Source organism: Bicyclus anynana, chromosome 13 (assembly GCF_947172395.1).
Source record: "Bicyclus anynana chromosome 13, ilBicAnyn1.1, whole genome shotgun sequence".
Taxonomy (NCBI): Eukaryota; Metazoa; Arthropoda; class Insecta; order Lepidoptera; family Nymphalidae; genus Bicyclus; species Bicyclus anynana.
The window spans coordinates 8,921,617-8,946,091 of NC_069095.1; the positions used below are offsets into that span (position 1 = coordinate 8,921,617).

At 36.6% G+C, this 24,475-nt stretch overlaps 1 protein-coding gene across 3 annotated transcripts in view; it reads left to right on the plus strand.

Annotated features, from left to right (window-relative positions):
• LOC112051327 (lysine-specific demethylase 3A) overlaps window positions 1-24,475 on the plus strand; it is a 239,103-nt gene that overhangs the window by 76,698 nt on the left and 137,930 nt on the right. For all 3 annotated transcript variants that reach the window (XM_052885108.1, XM_052885110.1, XM_052885111.1), the window contains 3 exons: window positions 5,557-5,778; window positions 11,757-11,841; window positions 17,126-17,193. In XM_052885108.1, coding sequence (XP_052741068.1) covers window positions 5,557-5,778; window positions 11,757-11,841; window positions 17,126-17,193 — 375 coding nt within the window. The remainder of the gene's footprint in view (window positions 1-5,556; window positions 5,779-11,756; window positions 11,842-17,125; window positions 17,194-24,475) is intronic.

The following is a 24,475-nucleotide window of genomic DNA, read 5'->3' on the forward strand; positions in this document are numbered from 1 at the left end:
TTTCTCAAAGATGGTAAAAGAAACATCCAATAAAATTGCCCAACGCGCCCAAAGAAGTTACAACTCAAAAAATTATAGCTTGTTCGTTGATTACACTCCCATGATATGCAGGCGACGGAGGGAAATACTCGCCGGCTACTCGCCCTCCCGGCCCGCGCGGAACATCGCGGGAGTATTACGAACAAATTTGCCAAGCTATAACCAGGCTCATGGCTCCTATACAGAGATACAGCGGTTTTATTTTGCTACTTTGTAACCCGTGTTTGTGTATATCCTCATATAAGTTACGTCATATTTTGGAAATGCACACTTTTTAAGCTATATTTTAAGATGTATTATCTATATTTATATCTCATCTGGCCGTGCTAGTAGGCTCATACTTGGTGGAGGTAGGTAACATGAAAAGTTCGCGCGAGACAATCCCAAAATCTCTCTCTTCGCCACAAGGCCATGTTATGAATATCATATTATGATACATCGCTGTCTGTATAAATCATACACAAAACTTGTAACATAACATGGAAAGTTGCTTAGTAAAATCAGGCCATTTATATCTGTAAGTTGTAACTATCTGTGTCCATCAGACCATATCTGTTACACGAAACACGGACAACGAGCAAGCGATTACGATGTCGTAATCTTTCGGATTACTCGGTGAAAATGGTTTGACCGTGAAAAATCGTGTTTAAGGGCAAGAGCACGTTTAGTTTTTGTATACGTTGTTTTTTGTTCGTTGACTAACTGATTTTTTGTAATCGAGAAAAAGAAAGCTTTTAAACGGTCTGTTACAAAATGTCCGGATGCAGGGTTAGCATTACAGACATTAAATAAAGCGTTAAATTTATTTTTAGCCTCATATAGTTTTGAAGGAGAAAAGTCATATTACTAGAAAAATGTTGAATGTGCAAGTGGAAGGACATAAGAGGAGAAGGCCAAAGAAGAGATGTTTGGACTCTGTGAAAGAGGACATGTGTGTAAAAGGAGTGGATGGTCAGTTGACGAGTAATAAAGACGAATGGAAAAGATTAACATATTTTCCGACCTCACCTAAGTGGGATAAGGGTAAGGAGATGATGATAGTTTTGAAGTTCTTTGGCTACATCACATGAAATGAGGGTTCAATTGAGCGGTTGGTCGTGCAGGGCCAAGTGGAAGGCAAAAGATCCAGAGGCAGATCTCCAACCCACTGGATAGTCTAGGTTGCAACAGAATCTTTAATGGTGGAGTGTTCCTATAATACAGCCTATCGCCATAAGTAGTTAAGCAATTCGCAGAAGGCGTCGCTCTTCGCTACAACCACTACCACTCTACCTTAGAGTGGTAGTGATTAAGAAGTATATGTGGTTAGCATACTCAAAACAAGTCATGATTGTAAAACAAAATACATTACGCATAAGATTCGCGTGTTCTTTTAACCAGTTTTTAGAAATTTTAATACGCATTGCTGCCGTAATTCATCATTACCAAATGTGATCTATTTATTATATTTAGTTACATATTTATTTGTGTCATGTATTATATGTATTGTCATGAAACATGATGAAAATGTTGTCACAATACCTACAATATAAATGATATAATAGCGCAATTCCTTACATAACCGAATTACTGAAGACATCTTGTCCATTAACATTATGTCATTCGCAGATAGTATCCGCACAGACGTCTGCATACATTTATATCTAGATCCATCTTCATTCGCTGATAGTAGATGGGAGTAGCTGTTTTATTTTTGCAGCAATTTATTCTGCCTATGTTTGATGATATCTAGATTGTGATTGATCTACTACTACTGTAAGTATAGCAAATTATGTTATTGTCCTCATACATGCTATTTGCTGTACTATATCTAAAATTTTAATTTAATATCATATTTCGGATAGGCCTGTGTTGATACTCTTACAAACCTAAGATATAAACAGGCAATAATTGTTTCATTTTGCTATTTCCTTGCGAGCGAGACTTGAGTCGGGAGCGACACATTGCAATTCTACATTGCATTTGAAGATGCTTCGGTTTCAGAGTGAGACGTAGGTTACCGTAGGTACCTAGGTTGAATTTGCTGTGAGATCATGGGCATTCTTGGGATTTGGGTGACTTTGTCGCTTGTTTTTGTCGTTTATCGCAGAGAATAGCAAAATAAATCAATGACCCTGCATCTATTTAAAGTCACAAACAAAAATGATACAAATTTTGAAACAAAAATCTGTTAAAAATCTTAAAAGAAGAGCAAAATAATTTATGAGTACAATGGTTTTACGGCGTCTATCTGGCTTTTACGTAAATCATTTCCGTGTCGCCTAACCACATCCAATACCTGCACAGCTACGGACCGCTAAACATATAGCTTGCATCTAGGGTTTAGGGTTGTCAGATCACATGTTTATTTAATTTAGAACACGATTTTTTTTATCCAAATTGCTACAATTGGTTCGTGATTTTTAATCGTCGGCATAGTTGCTTCCACATCTATCTATATATATAAAAATGAATTGCTGTTCGTTAGTCACGCTAAAACTCGAGAACGGCTGAACGGATTTATCTTATCTTGGTCTTCAAATGTTCGTGAAGGTATAGGGAAGGTTTAAAAGGTGAGAAAAATTAGAATAATTGCCGGGAAAACCATAAAAACAACCCTTTTCTATTTCCCATACAAACGTTTAAGAGTCAAGGGGTAGGGTATGGTAGGGGTAGAGTAGTGTAGAGTAGGGATAGGGAAGAAGTGCACATAAGTCAAAGCGAAGCTTGACCGGGTCCACTAGTCTTTAATAAAATGTCAAGTAATGTACAAAAGTTCACCATCGGAATTAATAACCTACTTGAAGGTCTGTTTCCTTATAGGAGAAGGGATTTGGAGCTTACACCCATCATCATCATCTTATCTGACGTTTCGAAAGTGCTTGTAAATTAAGCCTAATTCAAATAAATGACTATTGACTATTGACATGCTTCTGACGCTGTAACTATCAGATGTAATGAATGAATTGATAATGACCAAAACCGACAGTTTGATGTGCTCTACGAGGCACAGATGATTAGAAACGCTATCTAGCCTACTCCGATTGAAATTTTTAACTATGAGTATCATTGATGCACTTTCTTTGATAAATAGTACGACGAACATGTCTTAAACAGTAAGCTCTTAAATCTTAATGATGTTAATGAGCGTAAAGAGGCTTTCACAATAAAGTTTTCTTTTACTTCCAATTTGGTATCCCTAGATATAGGGCAGGGGAGAGCGGGGCTAGGTCAACGTACCGGATACGTCTGGCGCACACATGCTCACAGGTGTCGACGTGTGCTCTAACATTGACATAAATACAAGTCGTCTGTACGTTACTATGTAATACTCCTCTTAATACCTACTGTGACGTTACCTACGAGTATTGTACGTGGGGCTAGGTTATTGCTTCCTTTGTATGGTGTCGTAAAGGATGTCTTACATTTGAAGCCGTGTATATGGCGTGTGTTGTGCCCGTCTTTGTGACGGTTTACAAAGTTGTTTGAATTATTATTGTCATTTAACAATTCGAGCTACTTTTGGTTTGTTCCACTAGTTGACAATTAACTATCGGAATAGAAGAGACTTGAATTATTGTTAGATAGTGGAAATCTACGATTGTCATAAAAGTCTAGAGACGTGATAGCCTAGTGGATATGACTCTGCCTTCGGATTCGGAGGGTGTAGGTTGGAATCCGGTCCGGGGCATGCACCTCCAACTTTTCAGTTATGTGTATTTTAAGAAATTAAATATCACATGTCTCAAACGGTAAAGGAAAAACACCGTGAGGAAACTTGCATACCTGAGAATTTTCTTAATTATGTAAGTGTGTGGTGCTACGGCCTAACCCCTCTCATTTTGAGAGGAGACTCGTGCTCAACAGTGAGCCGAATATGGGTTGTTGACGATGATGATGTTGACATAAAGTCTAATTCAGAAAATACATAGTAAGTACATTACTTAAAAGTCCGAGTCTCTGATTTTTCTATAAAAGGATGTCTTGATCTTTCTTAAATAATTTGTTGAATGTATTTTTATTGAAAAATATAATAAAGAAAAGTAAAACCTTGTTAACCGTAGTTACGGTGTCAATCTAACAGCTGCATTGGATTAATATTATGTACTATCGTTAATGCCTTTTATAATTATATAGTAGCCAATGATTACCGCAAACCACAACAAACATTAGATATCGCAAATACAACGTAAGTAACTTGTATGATAATGTGGGTCACAATATTTAGGTTAACCAAGCATTCAGTTTTATGCATAACGTCCTTTCTCAGTGCAGTCAGTTACGAATGGACAGTTACACTAACTAAAACCTGTAATTTATGATTATTACTAATCTAAATTAGAGTTATTTATAACTTTAAATCCCTTAAATAAACTAGTGTCAATAAATTGTAAAATATAAATCTAGTAAAGCTATTTTACGCAACAGACTGTTTTTTTTCACAACACATCTTATACAACCACAATTAAATTATATTGAATAATAATAAAATTACAACATCGTTGCTTACAACCGCTTCTTGAATACTATATAGGCAAATTTTTCCTTTTTTTTTTTTTTTGATAAAAACAGCATTGTTTTTGGATTAAAATTTCTTCAAATAAAAAATATTCATTTCAAGTAGATTTAAAGAAAGGTCTTCAATTCAAAGGTGAATTCAAAGGTGAAAGAATATTCAGCCCACTGCTGAGCTGAATATGGGTTGTTAATGATTGATTGATTGGTTGTTAATGACGATTGAACTCAAAAGAAAGTCTCCTACAATATAAGTAGAGTTGGTCACCCCAATAATGATAATGTTTACGTGCACACGAGGTCATACCGTACATAACTAACAATCTAGTGTAATTGCACTATTTATGGGCATCGCATTCTTGTACAGAATAATGTTGTGTTTGCTAGAGCCGATAAATCTTCGCGTGTATTCATAATGCTTGTTCCTCTATTATACCGCTCATATGTTTAAGGTGGTTTATAAAGATAAATTATCGTTACATAGTTCTTTTAATGGTATGATTTTTTTAGCTTATACATTTTTGGTATTTGAACCGTCATTAAAAATTTACTTTTCTACTGACCTATCTAGTTTACCTACGTGTCTATGATATAATATTCAAAACTATAATTAAATTTAGATTAGGTTTTTATTATTTAAATTAACAATTTTTAGAAAAGGAAAGGTTTAAAGGCTGAGATCGTTATATTTTTGGAACTTAAGACTTAATAAAAATCTTTTATTTTTATTGTTTGCGCTTTCTGTAACTAAACTGATTTTATAAAGCTTTTCATTAGTAGATTATGGGTCTGTGTCACCGCCTTCTGATACCTAAGTGTCAGTCAACTTACACACATATTATGTCCCACTTGACATAAAGTAAGAAAGTCACAAAATGTACTTGCTTTTGGACTATCTAACACTTGAAGGTAGTGAAACTGGCCATATTGGTACGAGTAACTTAGACAACACAAGCCAAAGACCATGACAAAGCTAAATACTCGTTACCAAAGACAATTCTAACGTTTTAATAATTGTTTCAGGAATGGGATCAGTGCCTAGCGGGTTCAGGTTCCGGAGTGGACTCTCCAACGCTGTCAGCGCTGGCCGCTGAAGCAGCGGAGTGGAGGACCATCCAGGACGGCCAGCGCATCCTCACCACCACGCCGTCGGTCCTCGGCGGGTGTCGGGCTCAAGTGTACAGAGTGGCTGGTGCCACTCAGTGGTACACCGCCGTCATTGTTGGTGTCAATGAGCATACTGGTGTAAGTAAAACCACATTTTCTAGTTTACCCTCGGATTTTGCCGCTGGATGCTTTTTTTATTCTTAACAAGTTAGCCCTTGACTACAATTTCATCTAATGGTAAGTGATGATGCAGTCTAAGATGGAAGCGGGCTAACTTAGGAGGAGGATGAAAATCCACACCCCTTTTCGGTTTATACACGATGCCGGTAGGGTGGTAACTAGCCACGGTCGAAGCCTCCCACCAGCCAGACCTGGACCAATTAAGAAAATCTCAATCGGCTCAGCCGGGGATCGAACCCATGACCTCCGTTTTGTAAATCCACCGCGCATACCACTGCGCCACGGAGGCCGACAAAGAGGAAACCTTTGTTGCTGGTGGTTCGAGACCATTCACGAGAAGTGAATGTTGGTTCGAGAAGTCCATGCACGAGGCCTATATCCAGCAGTGGACGTCCATCGGCTGATGATGATGATGATGATGATGATGATGACCACATACTTTATCTACGGAAAAACTTATTTGTTCATCCTCGCATGAATTTGTCTACGGTAGTACAAACATAATTCCTTGTTCGTAATATACAATCTACAAAATAAATTTAGTTAATTTACCGAAAAAGTTACTATTTTTTTTATTTTAGCTGCTAGTATAGTTTATAATAATATTACACACAACTCTTCTGTTTTTAACTTTGACCCAACTCTAGACTAAATATTAATGAGTTCTGTTTAACGGTTTGGGGCTTAAACCCTTTATGGGATTTTGTCATGCCATGTTTTTATTATGCTCCACAATACACCATCACTATCTAATTATGACATTACACATATTTACAATGTTTAATGCAGCAGTTTGACAAACCGCTTTATTCATAAATGTATAATATTCATATCAATCATCATCGGTTTAGGTTACTTTAAATATAGAAACTAATCCAAAGCAATTTGAATGACAACCTCGTAAACAACACGCGCAAACCGGTCCAGGAATCTGGTTAAATTTCCGGTTACGCCACTTTAGGAAATTGAATGATATTTTTTTCGACAACCTTTTTTACACAACACGCTACGTTGCGAAAGCGCTGTGCTGGAGATTAAAAAAGATTATCCAAAACCTGTTGTTTGTTTTCACGTAAATTGCCTTTACAATTTGCTTCTAAGAGTTTAAGACTTGTAAAATTAATTACTTCAAAATCTATGATTACTTCAGTATTACGATTGCCTTCTTTAATATTCTGGAACGTTGTGATTTATTTGGAATGGTCGAGCGTTAATTAAAACCGGTGTAACATGAATCTCGATAAGTAAGATAATATTTGCAATTAATTCCTAGTCATATCGTTAAGGAAGCTGCGTTATAAGGGCTGACGTTAAAGGCACTCTCGGCTAACTGTATGGACATTCTACAAGATAACGCCGAAGCGGGAAGTTCTGGGCGAAACTGGTTTTGGTATATTGAACGCGACGGCATCCAGTAACGATGCCGGGATTTATAAGGGCATCTACCTACTTATGCCATCTGTAAAATGCCATAAGAAAGTTGTTAACAGGTACAACTGTATGCGAACAGACAGGAATGCAGCTTTCCACTTGCCTTGTTTTTTTTTTTTGTTAATGTCTCGTGTTGACTTAATCGACTCATTTATAATGAATTTATTTATGAATATGAAAACCAGTTTTTTGTGTCGTAATGTAGTCGTTCGCGGTTTAATTAAATAGGCGTGGCTGTAACGGATGTTTATGGTTGGAACGTTTTTGAGGATGTAAAAAAAATATGATTCAACATTTTATATTGTGTCATGTTGATTATTATATAAATTACAGTATTTAATGTTGTTATGTTGTACGTAAAAGATACGTGTCCTAATATGGGCTTGATTAACGTGGTAAAAAGTTGAATTCGTTAATGGTATACGAGAATTGAATAAAAGAAGAAGACCCACCAACCCGTATTGGAATACCGTTATACAGCGTGGTAGGTCTGGATTTCCCCCCTACAATATGGGAGGCTGATCTATGGTGGGCAGTTACAATCTATACTAATATTATAAAACTGAAGAGTTTGTTTGTTTGTTTGTTTGTTTGAACGCTCTAATCTCACGAACTACTGGTCCGATTTGAAAAATTCTTTCAGTGTTAGATAGCCCATTTATCGAGGAAGGCTATAGATAGTATCCCCATATTCCTACGGGAACGGGAACCACGCGGGTGAAACTGCGCAGCGTCAGCTAGTAACCTGATAATGGTAATGTGAGAGTTACCTAGGTATATGAATAATATACTCGTAAGTTGTGGTTGTTTATTGTAGACTTAGTTGTGATTTTGTTGAAACAAATTATTTTATAGCTACAATAATTTTTACTGGTTTTCGTTGCCCAATAATAGTCGAAGTTCGACCATAATTCATACTGTTACTTTATTCGTCCTCTTTTTTTATTTTGGCTACCTGCATTTTTTCCCATTACGTCTCACACTTCACGGGTGCAAAATGCTTAGAAATACAAAGCTTTCGCTCCGCTTTGTAAAGTACACTGCGGGCACAATTAAGAGAAACCTTATTAGTTTATCTTGTACCTAAAGCAATCATATGAAAATCATTATATCTGTCATCCTCGTCAACATTACTGTGTGCCACATTAACAACGATGTTTACTTGCCTCCCCCTCAGGTGTTCCCCTCCCATTGTTTACTGTTCACCCCTTCGCGTAACGCCGCTGAACAAACTTTGTTGTTTTACGTTATTGAAACGGTTTATTGTTTTTCTTTCGTCGGCTCCATTGCGGACGGGCTGAAGTTATTCGTATCTAATTGTTTTGAAGTTCGTAACAAAGTGGAATCGATGATTGTCCAGGATCAACCTACAGTTTATTGTTGTTAGTCTTTGTTAGTCTCTCACAACTAAGCTCGCCTGCAAGGACGTGCAAGTAACACGACCACGACGAATTCTACAACTAAATCATCATCAATACATAAATAAAAAATAAAATACAAGTGTCTGTCTGTGATTTCAAGGTAACTGTGTTTTCTCAGTTCAGTTATACACGGCACCAAAACTTACAAGTTTTTTTTAGTCTGTCTGTCTGTATGTTCGGGTTAATCTTTAGGACGGCTGGATTTTACTGGAAGATAAAGGAGGTTATTGAGCAACATACTCCTAGGCTGCTTTTACCCCGGACAAATCTATAGTTCTCGTTAATGAGAAACTGTCTTTCACGCGTTCGAAGTAGTGACCGTCTGCTAGTGTTAATAAAATTCATAATAAAAGCTTTCAATTAACCATCAATCTGTTAGATAGTTGTCAGAATCATGAAGTACTTTAATCCATTCTGAACTTTGCCATGTAATTACAGTTAAAAAGTTGAGACGTTAAACAAATTTATACTGCGAATTAGCGAGCAGAGAACTTGGTTCGTCCGCGACGTCGAAGTTTTGAGTAACCTCCACTCCCCCTTTCTCGGTTGCCCGAGTAACTTTCTTAACTCCCTCTTTGTTTCAAACAAGTTTGCGTTCAACTTGGTCTTTTGGCTCGAAGACATGTTTATCGACAACCTTGTGCCGCAGAATAATATTATTGTTATGTTGACTTAGATGTAAATTGTTATAGGTACACCTCCTTTACTCCTATTTATTTGTTGATGTTTGCCTAGAGGCGCTTCGCACGTCTCGATGCCGTCCAAACGTCACCAACCATTCAATTTACTTAGCTGTTTTTGTGCGTGACTATCACGTTCAGGCATGACGTCCGGACGTATGCTCTCTCCCAATCGAGTTGGGGGAAGCCTGAAACTGGTGCCAGTGACTAAATAGTTGCGGAGTAAACTGTTAGCTTGATTTGGGCCTATAATTCTACTGTCAAGGGGTTAATGGCTCCACAGAAGATCAGCGCAGTGTCCTCACGGACACAACAATATGCTGAATGGAGACCCTTTTAGGATCACATCATGCTAGTTGTAAAGTATTTTGATGTGTGATGTGTATTTTGGTTACACTTTTCTTTTTTTCCTAATTTCGTTGATGACTGTTTGGTAAGGTAGGTAGGTATGGTTTCATTTAATCAGGGAAAATGTATTAGGTGTAACTTTTTATCTTACTTTTCAGAATATAGGGGTCAATTTAAACCGTTTTTTTAAACGATTTTTAGGTTTTTTTTGAGAGTTCCACGTCGGTTAAGAATAATGGCTTACTGTTTTCGATGAAAATTTTCAGAGGTTTTCCGAGGCAATCAAGTAAAAAGGTTATAGGTATTTACCGTTATTAAACAAAAAATCTTATTAAATAAAATATTTATCACACTTTTAAAGTCTATGCAAAAATAAGTTTAATTGAACATTATGACCAGAAACGATCATAAATATCTGAAAAATAAATGTCGATATTGACATTTTAATGTGCAGTAAAGTTCCTGTCGATAATTATTACTACAAGGCAAAAACATTGAAAATATCTTGAAGACCACCAAAAATTAAAGGTTTTTTATAAAAATAAATGAACTTATTTCAGTAAATGATACTGATACAACATTTATCGATATCCGCATTTCGTTGACCGGTTTAACTAATTTAAAAATTAATTGGTTAATATTCTGTAACCAATTTAAACAACAACAAAAAAAAGGTTAATATGTAAATACTCAATAGCATTTACAATGATACGAGCAGACTGTTGATAAAAATTTCACGTTAGAACGAAGATAACACATTATTTGCTTCCATGTATTTCGTTTTTTAAATGTATTTTTTTCTATTTGCGACGTAAAAAAAACACTCAAAAGACAACCGTTAGTGCTAATGGGACTGGTTTTTGATCGAAGGTTAAACAAATTCATCTCTATCAATAAAACGATTCAGTGGTTGTTTGTGTATAGTTCTAGACTGCGAAACAACACAAGCCAGCAAGCAGCAGGCGCTTTTGTATTTATATTTCACGAGAGCGTGGGCATGAGAAAGTTATAATAGGAATTCAGAAGTTGTTTGCGTACAAACACATAACACCTACTTAAGTTGCCTTTTCATTAAGGCAACGTTGGTTTTCTTTTGTTTACATCGTCCGTTGCCTTTGTTGATGTGACTACAAAGAAAAAAACCGTAATCCACATTAAACAGTTGTGTTAAACAAAATTAGAAATCACTCTATTTTAGTCAAATAGATAGATATCTTCATTATGTCAAGATATCAGTGTACCTAGTGGGAGTTTTCAATATTTTCATATTGTTACTATAGCGTTGACGTAAACGCGAATTTATATGGAATTAAAACAGTTGTGCGGTAGTGCTACTAGATGGCTCTGTTTCAATTCCTTGGAAATTCGCGTTTACGTTAACGCGATAGTAACAGTATCAAACTGGCACTAAGCCCTCTGAACTATACTCGTATGTCAATAAAGTTTAATCACTAGTGTCGGATTTCCATATTTTAGAAGAAGAATAGTCTTAGGCATATAAAAATCATTAGCCTTTTAGTAACCACCCCACCTCGTTAACAGACTCTTTTCTCTCCTTTCGTATTTTTGAACCTCGCATATCCACCACAATCTTCAATGTTTGTTGTGGGTGATAAGTTTTGATTCTTTATGATAGATATCAAATATTTTGTGATTATGACCGGATCTGATGGTTTAACATGCCTTTTTGGCGAGGCTTTGGAGTGTTCTTCTTCTTCTTTTCTTCGGGGCCTTTTCCGCACTTGGCCACTAGGGGTTGGCCGTTGTGCGTAGGTCCTTCTGGTGCTGGTCCCCGCTGGAGTCACTCCAGCCAGTCGAGCTCGTTCCAGAAGCTTAGCAGACCGCCCAGGTCGCCGAACGTCTCATGGGCTTTGGAGTGTTAATTACACTATTGAATTACTGATTCTAGACTCATTTTAGAAAGTATTGAAAGAAAGAATAACCCAATATTTGATAGCCAGACCCAGGACTCAAACCCTCATGAAGATCATCATCATATAGGATCATTGAAACGAGACAGTTTTTAAAGTAATTTTTTCTATTTTCTCTTTGGCAGGAGCTCACAGTGACTGACGACACAGTTTTGGAGGAACACAGCGAAGACCCTTCGCTGGTTCAGATGAGGCTACTTGGTGATGGAGGTGAGATACATAGAGACCTCTTTATATTTAGTTATTTTTTAGCATTTCTATATCTTTTACCTCAAAAGCCTGAAGACAAAAATCTTTAATGAGTGCGTCTTGCCGGTGATGACGTGGACACTAACGGTTGGCCTTATCCACAAAGTCAAAGTCGCTCAGCAAGCTATGGAGAGGGCTATGTTAGGAGTAGTACGTATCCGAAGCGAGGTACTATAGCTTGGCTAGATCGTTGATGACACTCCCATGATATGCGAGTGACGGGGGAAAGACTGCACGGGTGTGAAATCGTGCGTGCGGGGAAGTAAGGTGCATCAGTCGTGGGCTTTTCATTCATTCACGCTACACGCCCCCGGCCCGCGCGGATCATCGGGAGTGTTATGAACGAATTTGCCAAGCTATACGATACTTAAATCCATAGGAGAATGAAAGTGTATGTGTGTGTGTCATGTGTGGGTCCTATGTGTGTGACCACATAATACAGGAAAGTATTATAAGTTAAAAATCTCGATTTGATTACTTTCCTTGTATGATTTTGATCAAGACCCTAGAATTTGATAAAAGAACATGGATTAGTCAAAATCTTGTGACATATTAGTAGGCAAAAACGCACTACAAATACGCGGAACAAAATTATTAACAATAGTATTTCGACTTCTTAATTTTATTTTTGTTTTTATATTTTTCCTAAAATGGTTGTATGCCTGAAATAAATGAATTTTATTTTATTTTTTATTTTTTTTTATTAATGATATTAGTGAATAACCTCCACCACTTTATATTCGCGGTTTCATCTTTCGCGGCACATTTACAGAACGTATCCCCCGCGAATAACGAGCTTTTACTGTTTAATGTATTTAGTACATCAAGCAATAAGACGTCAAGTTAGGCACGTTTCACACATACACTTATCAGCGAACTAACAATATCAAGAGAAACCTATTTGCCACTGTAAACAATAGATAGTAGTAATAATGTTCTATCATCAGCAGTCACGTGTATGTTGAGAGCTGAAACACGAGCGAGGCATATAGTATTGTAACACAATATTCACAACGCATAATTGCATGACTGTATGTTTACGCGTGCATTAGTCAATATTGTAATAACGTAATTGAAACAATGCATATATACGAGTAGTAGGTAGCTATGGACCTTCTTAAAAGGCTCAAAGTCACTCAGCGGGCGATGGAGCGAGCTAAGCTTAGAGTTTCTCTGCGTGATCGAATTAGAAATGACGAGATCCGCAGACGAACCAAAGTCACTGACATAGCTCAGCGAGTCGCGGAGCTAAAGTGGCAATGGGCAGGCCACATAGTTCGAAGAGCCGATGGACGTTGGGGTCCCAAGGTGTTTTAATGGCGACACTGTACCGGAAAGCGCAGTGTTGGTCAATCCCCACTAAATGGACCGAAGATATCAAGCGGGTTGCAGGGAGCCGGCTGGCGGCTCGAGACTTAACTTCAACTATATTTAAACGTTATTTTAACGTCCCATAAAAAAACTCTCGTGTGAATGCTAACACTATTCTGTAACGATGTAGTGTGACTTATAAAACAAAACAAAATAACCGACTTCAAAGATCTATTGATCGGTTTGAAGGCGGCTATGCCAAATAGGGTCGTAAAGTTCATTTAGTTTTTTTGGCATATTTGAAGTCGGTTAAATTTTTTTGTTCAATAGATTTTATTTTTCTGTATGTGTGTGTCCTTGCATAGTGACCATAAACGCCATAGCATGGACAGTTTCGTTATTTTATTTGTCTTATTTTAGTTATTTTGATTTAAACACAACAGTGGTAAACCGATTTTCGTGAAAATTAAATGGGACCAATCTGGAAGTACAGACGTAAAACAAAAAAAAAATAAATGAACGAAAAAACGAAACGAAAATAAATGACGAAGTTATGAGGTAACAGACATTAAAAAAAAACATACTCGTTGAATTGAGAAACTCCCCCTTTTTTTTGAAGTCGGTTAAAAATTCAATCAAAAGCATTTGTATTAACAATACATACTGTGTGAACAATAAATAAATATTTATTTATGGTGTAGTGTGAATGTGACATAAGTGTAAACATTTGAAATGTTTACATATCGCGCCACTTGCTGTTCTTGTGTTACAGGAATTGCTGACGATAGACAATAACGTGTTTATGTTTACTTATTATAGTCTATTGCTTCATATAAACATTTTATTAGAATTTGATATTTTACACTTTCTTGCATGGGCAGATTTTCTTTGAAGAAAATCATCATGATCATTATCAACCTATAGTCTCCTCTCAGAATACGAGGGTTTAGGGCAAGTCTACCACGCTGGCCTAATGCGGATTGGCAGACTTCACACACGGAGAGAATTAAGAAAAAGCATTATGCAGGTTTCCTAACGATGTTTTTCCTTCAACGTTTGAGACGCATGATATTTAATTTCTTAAAATGCACATAATAGAAAAGTTGGAGGTTCATGCCCCGGACCAGATTCGAACCCACACCCTGCGGAATCGGAGGCAGAGGTCATATCCACTGGGTTCTAACGGCTCTTTTCAAGAAAATAGAGTAGTGGAAATAATTAAATCAGATCATGTGCGAATTTATTCGAATTCAACCGAGATTCTTATTTATGAACATGTTCTGGCTACACCGTAAGTGTTCTGAAGTAGAAAACGATTAGTTGTGAAGTAGATTACTATCAAGGTTATTAATTTTATCAAGGTCATTAATTTTATCCTCCAGTTCTACCATCATTCAAAAACAGGTCCACATCATTAGATGTGGCACTTCATAGATGCAGAAAGGCACTGCCTATCCTAAGGATTGACCAACCGACTGACACAATACATACATAACCAAGGAAATTTTTACTTATATCGCATACCCTAGTTAAAACTGATACTAATGTTATAAAGAGGTAAAGTTTGTGGTGTTTTGGGGGGGGGGGGGGGGAATCTCTGGATGTAATGAACCGATTTTAAAAATACTTTTACCACGAGAAAGCTACGTTATTTGTCATAGGCTATATTTTATCCCCGTATTCTCACGAGAACGGGAACTACCCAGATGAAACCGCGGTGTTTGGTTAGTACATATAATTTACATTTTAATATTAGAGTTACATTTTTACGATTTTCTTATTATTTTCTTCTCTAATTTACTTAGAGAAGCCTAAAGGCTTAAGCATGTAATGCTTGACTTAATATAGGTACTCACTCAACATTGTAAGATTTGTTTCATTACCTAACTAGGTACCAACTTAGTTTAAAACTTGACTATACATATTCTTTTAACCTTGTAAACTATATGTGTATCGCAAAAAAAAAAAATTATATACTTAGTAATTGTATTGGTTATATGTTTATATAACCAGTGGCGTGCATATGGTTGTTGATCAGGGTATGCAATTAGTTAGATAATTTAACCAAACTGTGCAAATGTGCTTTGGATAAGCATTACCAAAACATTTGTTAGGGTATGCAGTATTTAATGCATGTATGAAGTGCACGCCACTGTCTATGACACACACAAATGACGTGACTTTCACTCCTTTACTATTCATTCCGGTTTCGTTAAACCTAAAGGACAGTTTTAAAATACATATGTATTTATAAATGTACTGATGTAGTCAATAACACACTGTCGAGCAAGTCAACTTTCGAGGAAGTAACTTTATACGAAAACAGCTACTGTGTCATTTCGCCTTAAGCCCAATAAATGGAACACACACATGCATAGACTCAATTCTGTTGTGCCAACGTGTAAATGTGTGCGTTACCGTAATGCTAGCTCAACAAAGGATTTGCGAACATCGCAGACTAGCGATGCAAGTGCCACAGTAAGGCTTCGCGCATCCAATTATGCACACACAGAAGTTAATACACCCGGCTCCCGTTACTGTAATGAGATGTTCCCGTGTTACGTACTTACTGGTGAAAGGCCAGTGTGTCACGCATGTTTAGCGAAATGTGCATATGTGCACAACTGTATAAGATGTCATGTACTTAAAAAGTGCACCGGTTATGGAGTAAACGATACTTCATTGTTTTCAAAGAAAAAGATGATACCAAAAAAAGTATTGGTAGACGTACTCGTATCTATACTTCTATACTAATAATATAAAGCTGAAAAGTTTGTTTGTTTGGTTGAACGCGCTAATCTCAGGAACTACTGGTCCGATTTGAAAAATTATTTCAGTGTTAGTGCCCTTTTATCGAGGAAGGCTATAGGCTATATTATCCCCGTATTCCTATGTGAACTGGAACCACGCGGGTGAAACCGCGCGGCGTCAGCTAGTGTGATAATCATCATCATCATTATCAGCCGATGGACGTCCACTGCTGGACATAGGCCTCTTGCATGGACTTCAGCATCCAGCGGCTCCCTGCAATCCGCTTGATGTCATCGGTCCACCTAGTGGGGGGTCGACCAACACTGCGCTTTTCGGTGCGGGGTCGCCATTCCAGCACCTTGGGACCCCAACGTCCATCTGCTCTTCGAACTATGTAGCCTGCCCATTGCTACTTCAGCTTCGCGACTCGCTGAGCTATGTCAGTGACTTTGGATCGTCTGCGGATCTCCTGCTTTCTGATTCGATCACGCAGAGAAACTCCAAGCATAGCTCGCTCCATCGGGTGAGTGACTTTGAGTCTTCTAATAAGGCCCATAGTTAGCGACCAAGTCTCGGATCCGTATGTCATCACTGGCAACACACACTGTTCGCGGACTTTCGTCTTCAGGCACTGAGTAATTTCGGACGAAAAGATTTCGCGAGTTTCCCAAAGTATTATAATATAATACGAGTAAGAGTATCCCTGATTTAGTGTACTAAAGTTAATGCACTGCCAAACAGCAAGCCGGGTTCTTAACGCTAAAATAAAGTAAATCACTAAGTTTAACTGTATCCTTGCTGACAACTAGGTATAGTTGTAGTTGTCAGCAATTATAAAATTAAAATGATTCTCATTGACAAGCCGTCTTCGTAAATGACGTTTCAGTCGTCAGACTGATAAAGTAATTGATACCGAAAAATTATTATTTCGAAATGTAAGTTTCGTAATGTTTACATCTCTCGTTGATAAATTTAATTTCCAACTGTAGGTATACGAACGTAATTACGTATTTCGAAACGTTCATTTCAATTCCGTTTTCAATAAAAAGAGAGGTTAAATTTACCTAATAAAAGGACTGGCCTTTAATAAAAAGAAACTTTTGAATTGAACTTTTTTTTTATACTTTGAAGTTTGGAGGTCGAATTACAATGGCATGAATTAAAATAATATTTTCTTTTACAGTTATTGAATCTATAATGCGCGGGGAAGTTGTGGGTGTTATGCCTAGAAGATCACGGTCCAACCTACAAGTAAGTAATAGTATTAATTGCTTCTCATAAGTAGATATATGATGGACCGAAGACATCAAGCGGGTTGCAGGGAGCCGTTGGATGCTGGTGGCTCGAGACCGTTGTGTTTGGAAGTCTATATAAGAAGCCTATGTCCAGCTGTGGACGTCCATGATGATGATAAATAGTAAAACTTAACTACAGTTACATGTCTCAACTATAGCTTGGGAAATTCGTTCGTAACACTCATGATAGTCCGCGGGGGCCGGGAGGCGGGTAGCGATGACAGATAAAATCACAACTGATGCATCCAACTTCCTGCCCCGCGTGCACGACTTCACACCCTCCCCGTCGCATATCATGGGAGCGTCATCAACAGTTAGTTCGTTGATGACGCTCCCATGCCAAGCAATAGTACTTAAAATTACTTTAGTTAACTAGACTTCTCTGACTCTGGGGTCAACTGACTCGACTCAATAGCTCGACCCTAAAGGGGTCGGACTCATCACCGAAAGATTGTGGTGTCACTCCTATCAGTCTTTTCCGAGTAGTTGGAGGGGGATGGGAATATTGGTCATATTCAAGAAGATATGGCCAATATTCTTCAAGGTACATATTATGGATTATGCCTAAATGGTAACGCAATTACTTCGAATGAGTAACTATGTCTCATTTACTGTATATCTGCCTAGTATACACATCAGAGTTTGGGTACGCTAAATCGCTTTTGCTGGTAGGGTAGTGACAAGCCACTTAATACTAGTAACTAAGTACGCTTAGGCCTAATTCCAAAACCAGGCCCGCAGGACCTTTCAAATACAAACCAAGGTCTTTAAACTCCGCAAAATATTATCCTTATATACATAGATAACTAAAATATGCCTCTTTTTGAAATAATTTAATTATACCTAGTCATATATAATGATAAAATTCTAAAATAGATATTATATTATCTTAGAAACAAGTTTTTTTTTTTCGAGTCTGCTTCTTAATATATCTGATATAAATATTTATAAGACTCATTAATCTATGTTTTGTCGAGACAAGGCGTATTTTTTGTTGTTGTTCGTTAAATAACTAGTTTGTTTATCCTTTACAATCGGGCCGAGTGAAATACTACAAAAACTGAACAGCCTTGGCGTGGGTGTTGACTTGTGGATACAAAAAATATAGGAATTTTAAAGATAAAGGAACGCGGTCAGAATGACTTAGCATTGATTTTACGTCTCCCCAAGGTGACTCCGTTGCTTTGATATCGGATTTAATTGCTGCTTTTTTGTTGGACATCTGACCTTTCGTGTTTCAAAGAAATCCGTTTTTAATCCTAAGTACCTATGCACATTTTTATTTCATTTCATCATAATTTACAAAAAGCGATAATTATGATTTTAGTTTTTGTTGCTTTGTTTTTTTTTTTCTGTGCCAGATTTATTCTAAAACTAGCTGACGCCGCGCGGTTTTACGCGTGGTTCCCGTTCCCGTAGGAATACAGGGATAATATATATATAGCCTATAGCCTTCCTCGATAAATGGGCTATCTAACACAGAAAGAATTATTCAAATCGGACCAGTAGTTCCTGAGATTAGCGCATTCAATCAAACAAACAAATAAACAAACTCTTCAGCTTTATAATATTAATATAGAAATATAGATATTGATAGTCGCGCCCTTGTTTCTCTTATTAATTTTTAGGAGTATTGTGTGAGCAAAAAAAACTTTTTTTACTAATAATATTAATATACTTCATTGTTAATACAACATCCTACACTCATTCATTGATTGCATCATTGAAATTACTCAGAGCAATCACAAAACATGTATTAAACATTCTGCGACTTGAAACTAATTTGCTTTATAAAGGTAGCAGTGAATGATTTATGAATGTGTTCATCTGTTCGTGTTCCTATTCAAATACGAGCAGCGTCGTTGCTAGTACTAGGGTTGCCAATACTAAAAAAATATATATTATAGTTTTTTTTTGAGCCCGCCAACTCGTATTGGAGCAGTGTGGTGGGTCTAAGCTTCATATCCCTATCTCCTGTTGGGACGGAGGCCTGACCCTGTAATAGGCTGATAATGATGATAGTAATCTGAAAAAAGATTAAACTATAAAAAATATAGTACACTAAAAGAAAATATAGTATTTTATGGAATAAGCAAAATATACTCGAATCTTAATATATAAATGTAAAAAGGACATCACGAAATCTCGAAAACCGCTTGATGTACAAAGCTGAAATTCGGCAGGGAGGTAGTTTATAGTTAGTAGGTATCCACTAAAAACGGATTTTGCAATAGGACCGGATTAAAGAGGTCTAAAGGCGGACGAAGTCGCGGGCGTCCGCGCGTAGTATATTATATTTGCAACCTATTTACAGATTATATCCGTCGAAAATTAATGAAGAAAATTTTGTGTTTTTGCGTACTTTTTTTTCTTACAGCTTAACAGTATGTACGCTAGAACGGAAATATAGTTAAATATTATTATATATTATAGTACGTTTGACAACCCTGGCTAGTACATACAACAGGCAGGTCGATGGCGCCCGGTGACGCATACGCCAATTTTAACATGACCGCCCTGTATTTCTGAACATGGGTGAAATGACTAACGACTTATTCTAGTTATGAATTTATAAACCCAATGACGCCAAATAAAATCAAAATAAACATTAATTTATTCCAAGTTTGCTTAGTTTACAAGCAGTTTTGAAACGTTAAGTTTGAATATTTGTAAAGATCTACCTCCGATTCGGAAGGCAGGTTCTGCTGAGATGAGGCGGCATAAAATTAGAAATTCGACAGTTGTTCTTTAATAAACACAAACACTATTGTTTTTTTTTTTTATGAACTAATAGATTGGCTATTACTTAAATGGTTTAGAAAATGTAAAGTGTTCGAATATGTATTTAGATGCAGGCTTATATACTGACATATTGTATGAAATACATTATGTTTAATGAACTAGTCCATATTATTATGCGACATGGAAATCAAAACACAAATTATGCTTTTATCATCATCATTAGCAACATTCGGCACACTGTTGAGCACGAGTCTCCTCTCAGAATGAGAGGGGTTAGGCCAATAGTCCACCACGCTGGCCGAATGCGGATTGGCAGACTTCACACACGTAGATTATTAAGAAAATTCTTAGGTATGCAGGCTTCCTCACGATATATACCTATACCTATGCTTCTATCACACTAATATTATAAAGGCGAAAGTTTGTGTGTAAGAGTGAAAGTGTGTAAGTATGTTTGTTCTTCTTTTACGCTGCGGCTACTGAAGCGATTTGGCTGAAATTTGGAATGTAAATAGATTTTACTCTGGATTAACACATAGGCTACTTTTAATCCCGGAAAATTCATGATTCCCGGAAAATCCATGATTCCCGCGGGATTTGAAAAAAACTGAATTCCACGCGGACGAAGTCCGTTGCGAGGTTAAACGTTAAAGTTCCTTATCCTATCAACAAAAACACTTTACAAAACAAATTAAAAATAGTTTCAGATTGAAAGAAGATAATAAATAATAATAATTGGTAACATCGCCAAAACACAACCTCCTATTTGATCGAAATCGTACACAATTATTGAAAGTGTGTTGAGCAAAGTGAGCAATGGAATACATTAATGTTGAACATTCAAAACCGTAGCTTTCTAATCGCTAGTAAAATCCTTATTTATAATTCGTCAAAGTTTGCCTTAGCAATTCGAATTACTGTCACACATGGGGCGTGTTCTAAACGATTGAGTTTCCGCACCACTGAACTCATTTGAATATTGAACTAGAAACAACCGGCAACTTAGTTTAGTTGCCCCGGCATTGTTCCGAACTAATGTTAATCGTGGGGCGTTTGAGTTGGACGCAAGCTGAATACTAGCTCGAATACTTGGCTCCAAACTTCTGTGAAAATCTAATTTAGATCGGCTACTGGGGAACACAAGTACGGATAATTAACTTTCAGTATTAGCTCATAAACATGTCTGTCTGTCTACTCGTTGTATTTCTGTACTGACGCCGTTTGCTTTGAGACAGTTTTCTTTTTTTTTTTTTTGTCTTGTTATGATGAAAATAGTGATCCCTAATTATAATAATGTTCAAGGAAAGTATTTTTGTATGTATACTAAAATTATAAAGCTGAAGAGTTTGTTTGTTTGATTGACCGCTCAGGAACTACTGGTCCGATTTGAAAAATTCTTTCAGTGTTAGAAAGCCCAATTATCGAGGAAAGCTTATAGGCTGTACTAGTCTAAGACGCCCGCGACTTCGTCCGCGTGGAGTTTAGTTTTTCACAAATCCCTCGGAAACCATGGATTTTTTCGGGATAAAAAGTAGTCAAATCGCTTCAGTAGTAACGGCGTAAAAGAGTAACAAATATCGATACAAACTTTCGCGTTTATAATATTAGTAGGATATTATACCCGTATTCCTACGGGAACGGGAACCAAATCCGGGTGAAATCGCGCGGCGTCAGCTAGTAATGATATATTCCTCTACGTTTTGATGTTACTATAACGAATGAAAATACTTTTATTTCCTTCAATATTCGAAATCCTTGTTGAGGTGCATATTTGTTAATTGGTTCGTCACAATCACAACTATCTCTGATTATTCCTCAATGTTATTAATATAGGATTTTCATATTTTATTTTAAAATAATTGTCATTTCCAAGCGTTTATTATTTCGAATAAATTGGGAGCTTGGTTTATTTTCCACGGGAGATTATCGTTGCAAAAAGCCTGACGATTTTCATTTACCACGCAAAATATCTGAAAATTGCTAGTTTTATTTCAAATATCTGTTTCGAATGTATTATTTATGAATATTTTGTTAAACGAGTATATTATTTCTTTTTTCTGAATTTATTAAGATGCCAAAGGCTAAACAATATGCTCCGAGTGCCCTGAAAACCTATCCTAAAGTATTGGCTTACCGTGCATCGCGACAGAAACAGGAAATAAAAATGATTGCTCTCCTAGAGAAATGTTGTAACGTACCAAATAGTTTAATATTTATATTATTCGGTTCTTTACTGTAGACTTATTACTTAATTAATTACTTTTATTTATTATGTATTTGTATATTTTAAATGGGTTTTTAGTCAAATAAAGACATATTATTATTATTACCTATTAATATCTATATCAAACATTCAAGGATTCGATTTAGCTCAAGGTCTTACTCGTATCTCTTAACCTTCAAAAAGGTCGGTTGAGATAGATATAACCTGAATAAATGTTTAAATAAATTTACTAAGAAACAAGTTACTTTGTACCAAGATTTATAAGAAGAACCTTTATGAATACCTAAGTTTTATCAAGGCTTGTACAATTTTTATACAAATTTGTGATGTAGCTAAAAGAATATCAAAAACAATGTGATGCATAGATGTAGATATTCATAACAAATCAGCTGTCCAATTCACTAACTTTGGTCTATTAACCACCTAATATAATAACATCAAATCTATAATAACCACATTTTTCGTATTCCTTAAAACCCATTGTTAACTAAAATCACAATGTCAAACACACTGGTGAGTAATTTTTATCAGTTTACAGTTTGCAATAAAATAACAGTGAATACGAAATCATGTGACTAAAGATTAATAACAATACCTAGTGTAAATTTCGTGTATATTCGCTGGATGCAGGTGGCTCAGGATCGTAGTGTTTGGAAGTCCTTACAAAAGGCCTATGTTCTGCAGTGGACGTCCATCGGCTGATAAACTGATGATGCACCAAAGTTACTCAAAGTTAGTGAATTGCTAGCTAAATCGGTATGTTTTTTTTTACTCTTTACAAGTTAGCCCTTGACTACAATCTCACCGGATGGTAAGTGATGATGCAATTAAAGATAGACTAACTTGTTAGGAGTAGGATGAAATCCACACCCCTTTCGGTTTCTACACGACATCGAACCGCTAAATAAACTAGCCACGACCGAAGCCTGGTGGGAGGCTTCGGTCGTGGACCAATTGGAGGATGAAGGAGAAAACCTCAACCATCCCAGCTGGGGATCGAACCCAAGACCTCTGTTTTCCAAATCCATCGCGCATACCACTGCGCCACGGAGGCCGTCAGTTTACGTAGCCATTTATAAAAAAAAAAAACCAGCAAACAGTTTCGTTGTATGTTTGTGTAGTTAATGCATATTAAAAGAAAAGAAATTAGGTCACATGTCGACATGTGTATTCGAACAGAAATAGAAGTAACAAAGACAAAGAACTGGCAATCAACTACACGGCTATCCATAACTACCTTGGGGTGACATGGCCGTTTAATGTGTACAATATTTATATTCGTTTTGAAGTACCTTCTTATTATATTTTCTTTGTTAGAATTTAATTTGTTAATGATGCTGAAAAGACTTCAATAAGACTTGTAATTTTAGTAAATGTCTAATAATTTTACTAACTTCGTATGTATCAGTTTCACCATTGAATTTGGGCTTACATTTATGATACACATTATAACATAATTTTTTTTCTAATAAAAATATTTCCATGTACCTACTCGTACATGGTACATGTCCCGTTGACATGTTACAAAATAATGAAATCGGAATTAATTTTCGTCTCCCGTGGTTTACAATCATGTTTCCTGCTAGGCCATATTAAATGTTTTTGTTCATACACCCCTTGGCTGAGTTTGTTGTGAGCTCTTCTCGGATCAAGGCGCATTTGGAACCCTCGTAACATTAATTTTAAGTTTTCGACTATTATTACCACCATTAGATTAAATTAAATTATGACATATGAATTTTGATTTTTTTTTCATATATAGGTATACATATAATTTCCCTTGGCTATGAGAATATTTTACTTTCCATTACATTATTTTAGGTCCGCGATTTTAGTATTTTTAATTTTTAAAAATATATAATATGGCAGGTAGTTTTTACTATCCTTTAATTTTAATACAACATAAATCCTTCACGTAATACGATCACTCGAGTGCGTCCCCGGTGAAGTGAAAGGGGACACGTTCCCAGCAATTTGCCAAGTTCAGCGACCCCTTTTGTAGCCAAGAGTCCCCCGAGTAATACTCCATAAACAATTCATCTTCAGCAATCCACGCGGAGGTGGGATAACGGAAGCATTATAAATGTTCGAGACTATCGATTCACAAAGTACACCCAAACTAATCATCGCTACTTTTCTCTACAGCTGTGCCGTATTGGACTAAGAGGCTGTCATAACCACACCTTCCTCTTATAATAAAAGCTAATGGTTTTTTCAGCTTACACTTCTAAAGTAGGTACGTAAAATGTACGGTAGTAAGGCAACCATACTC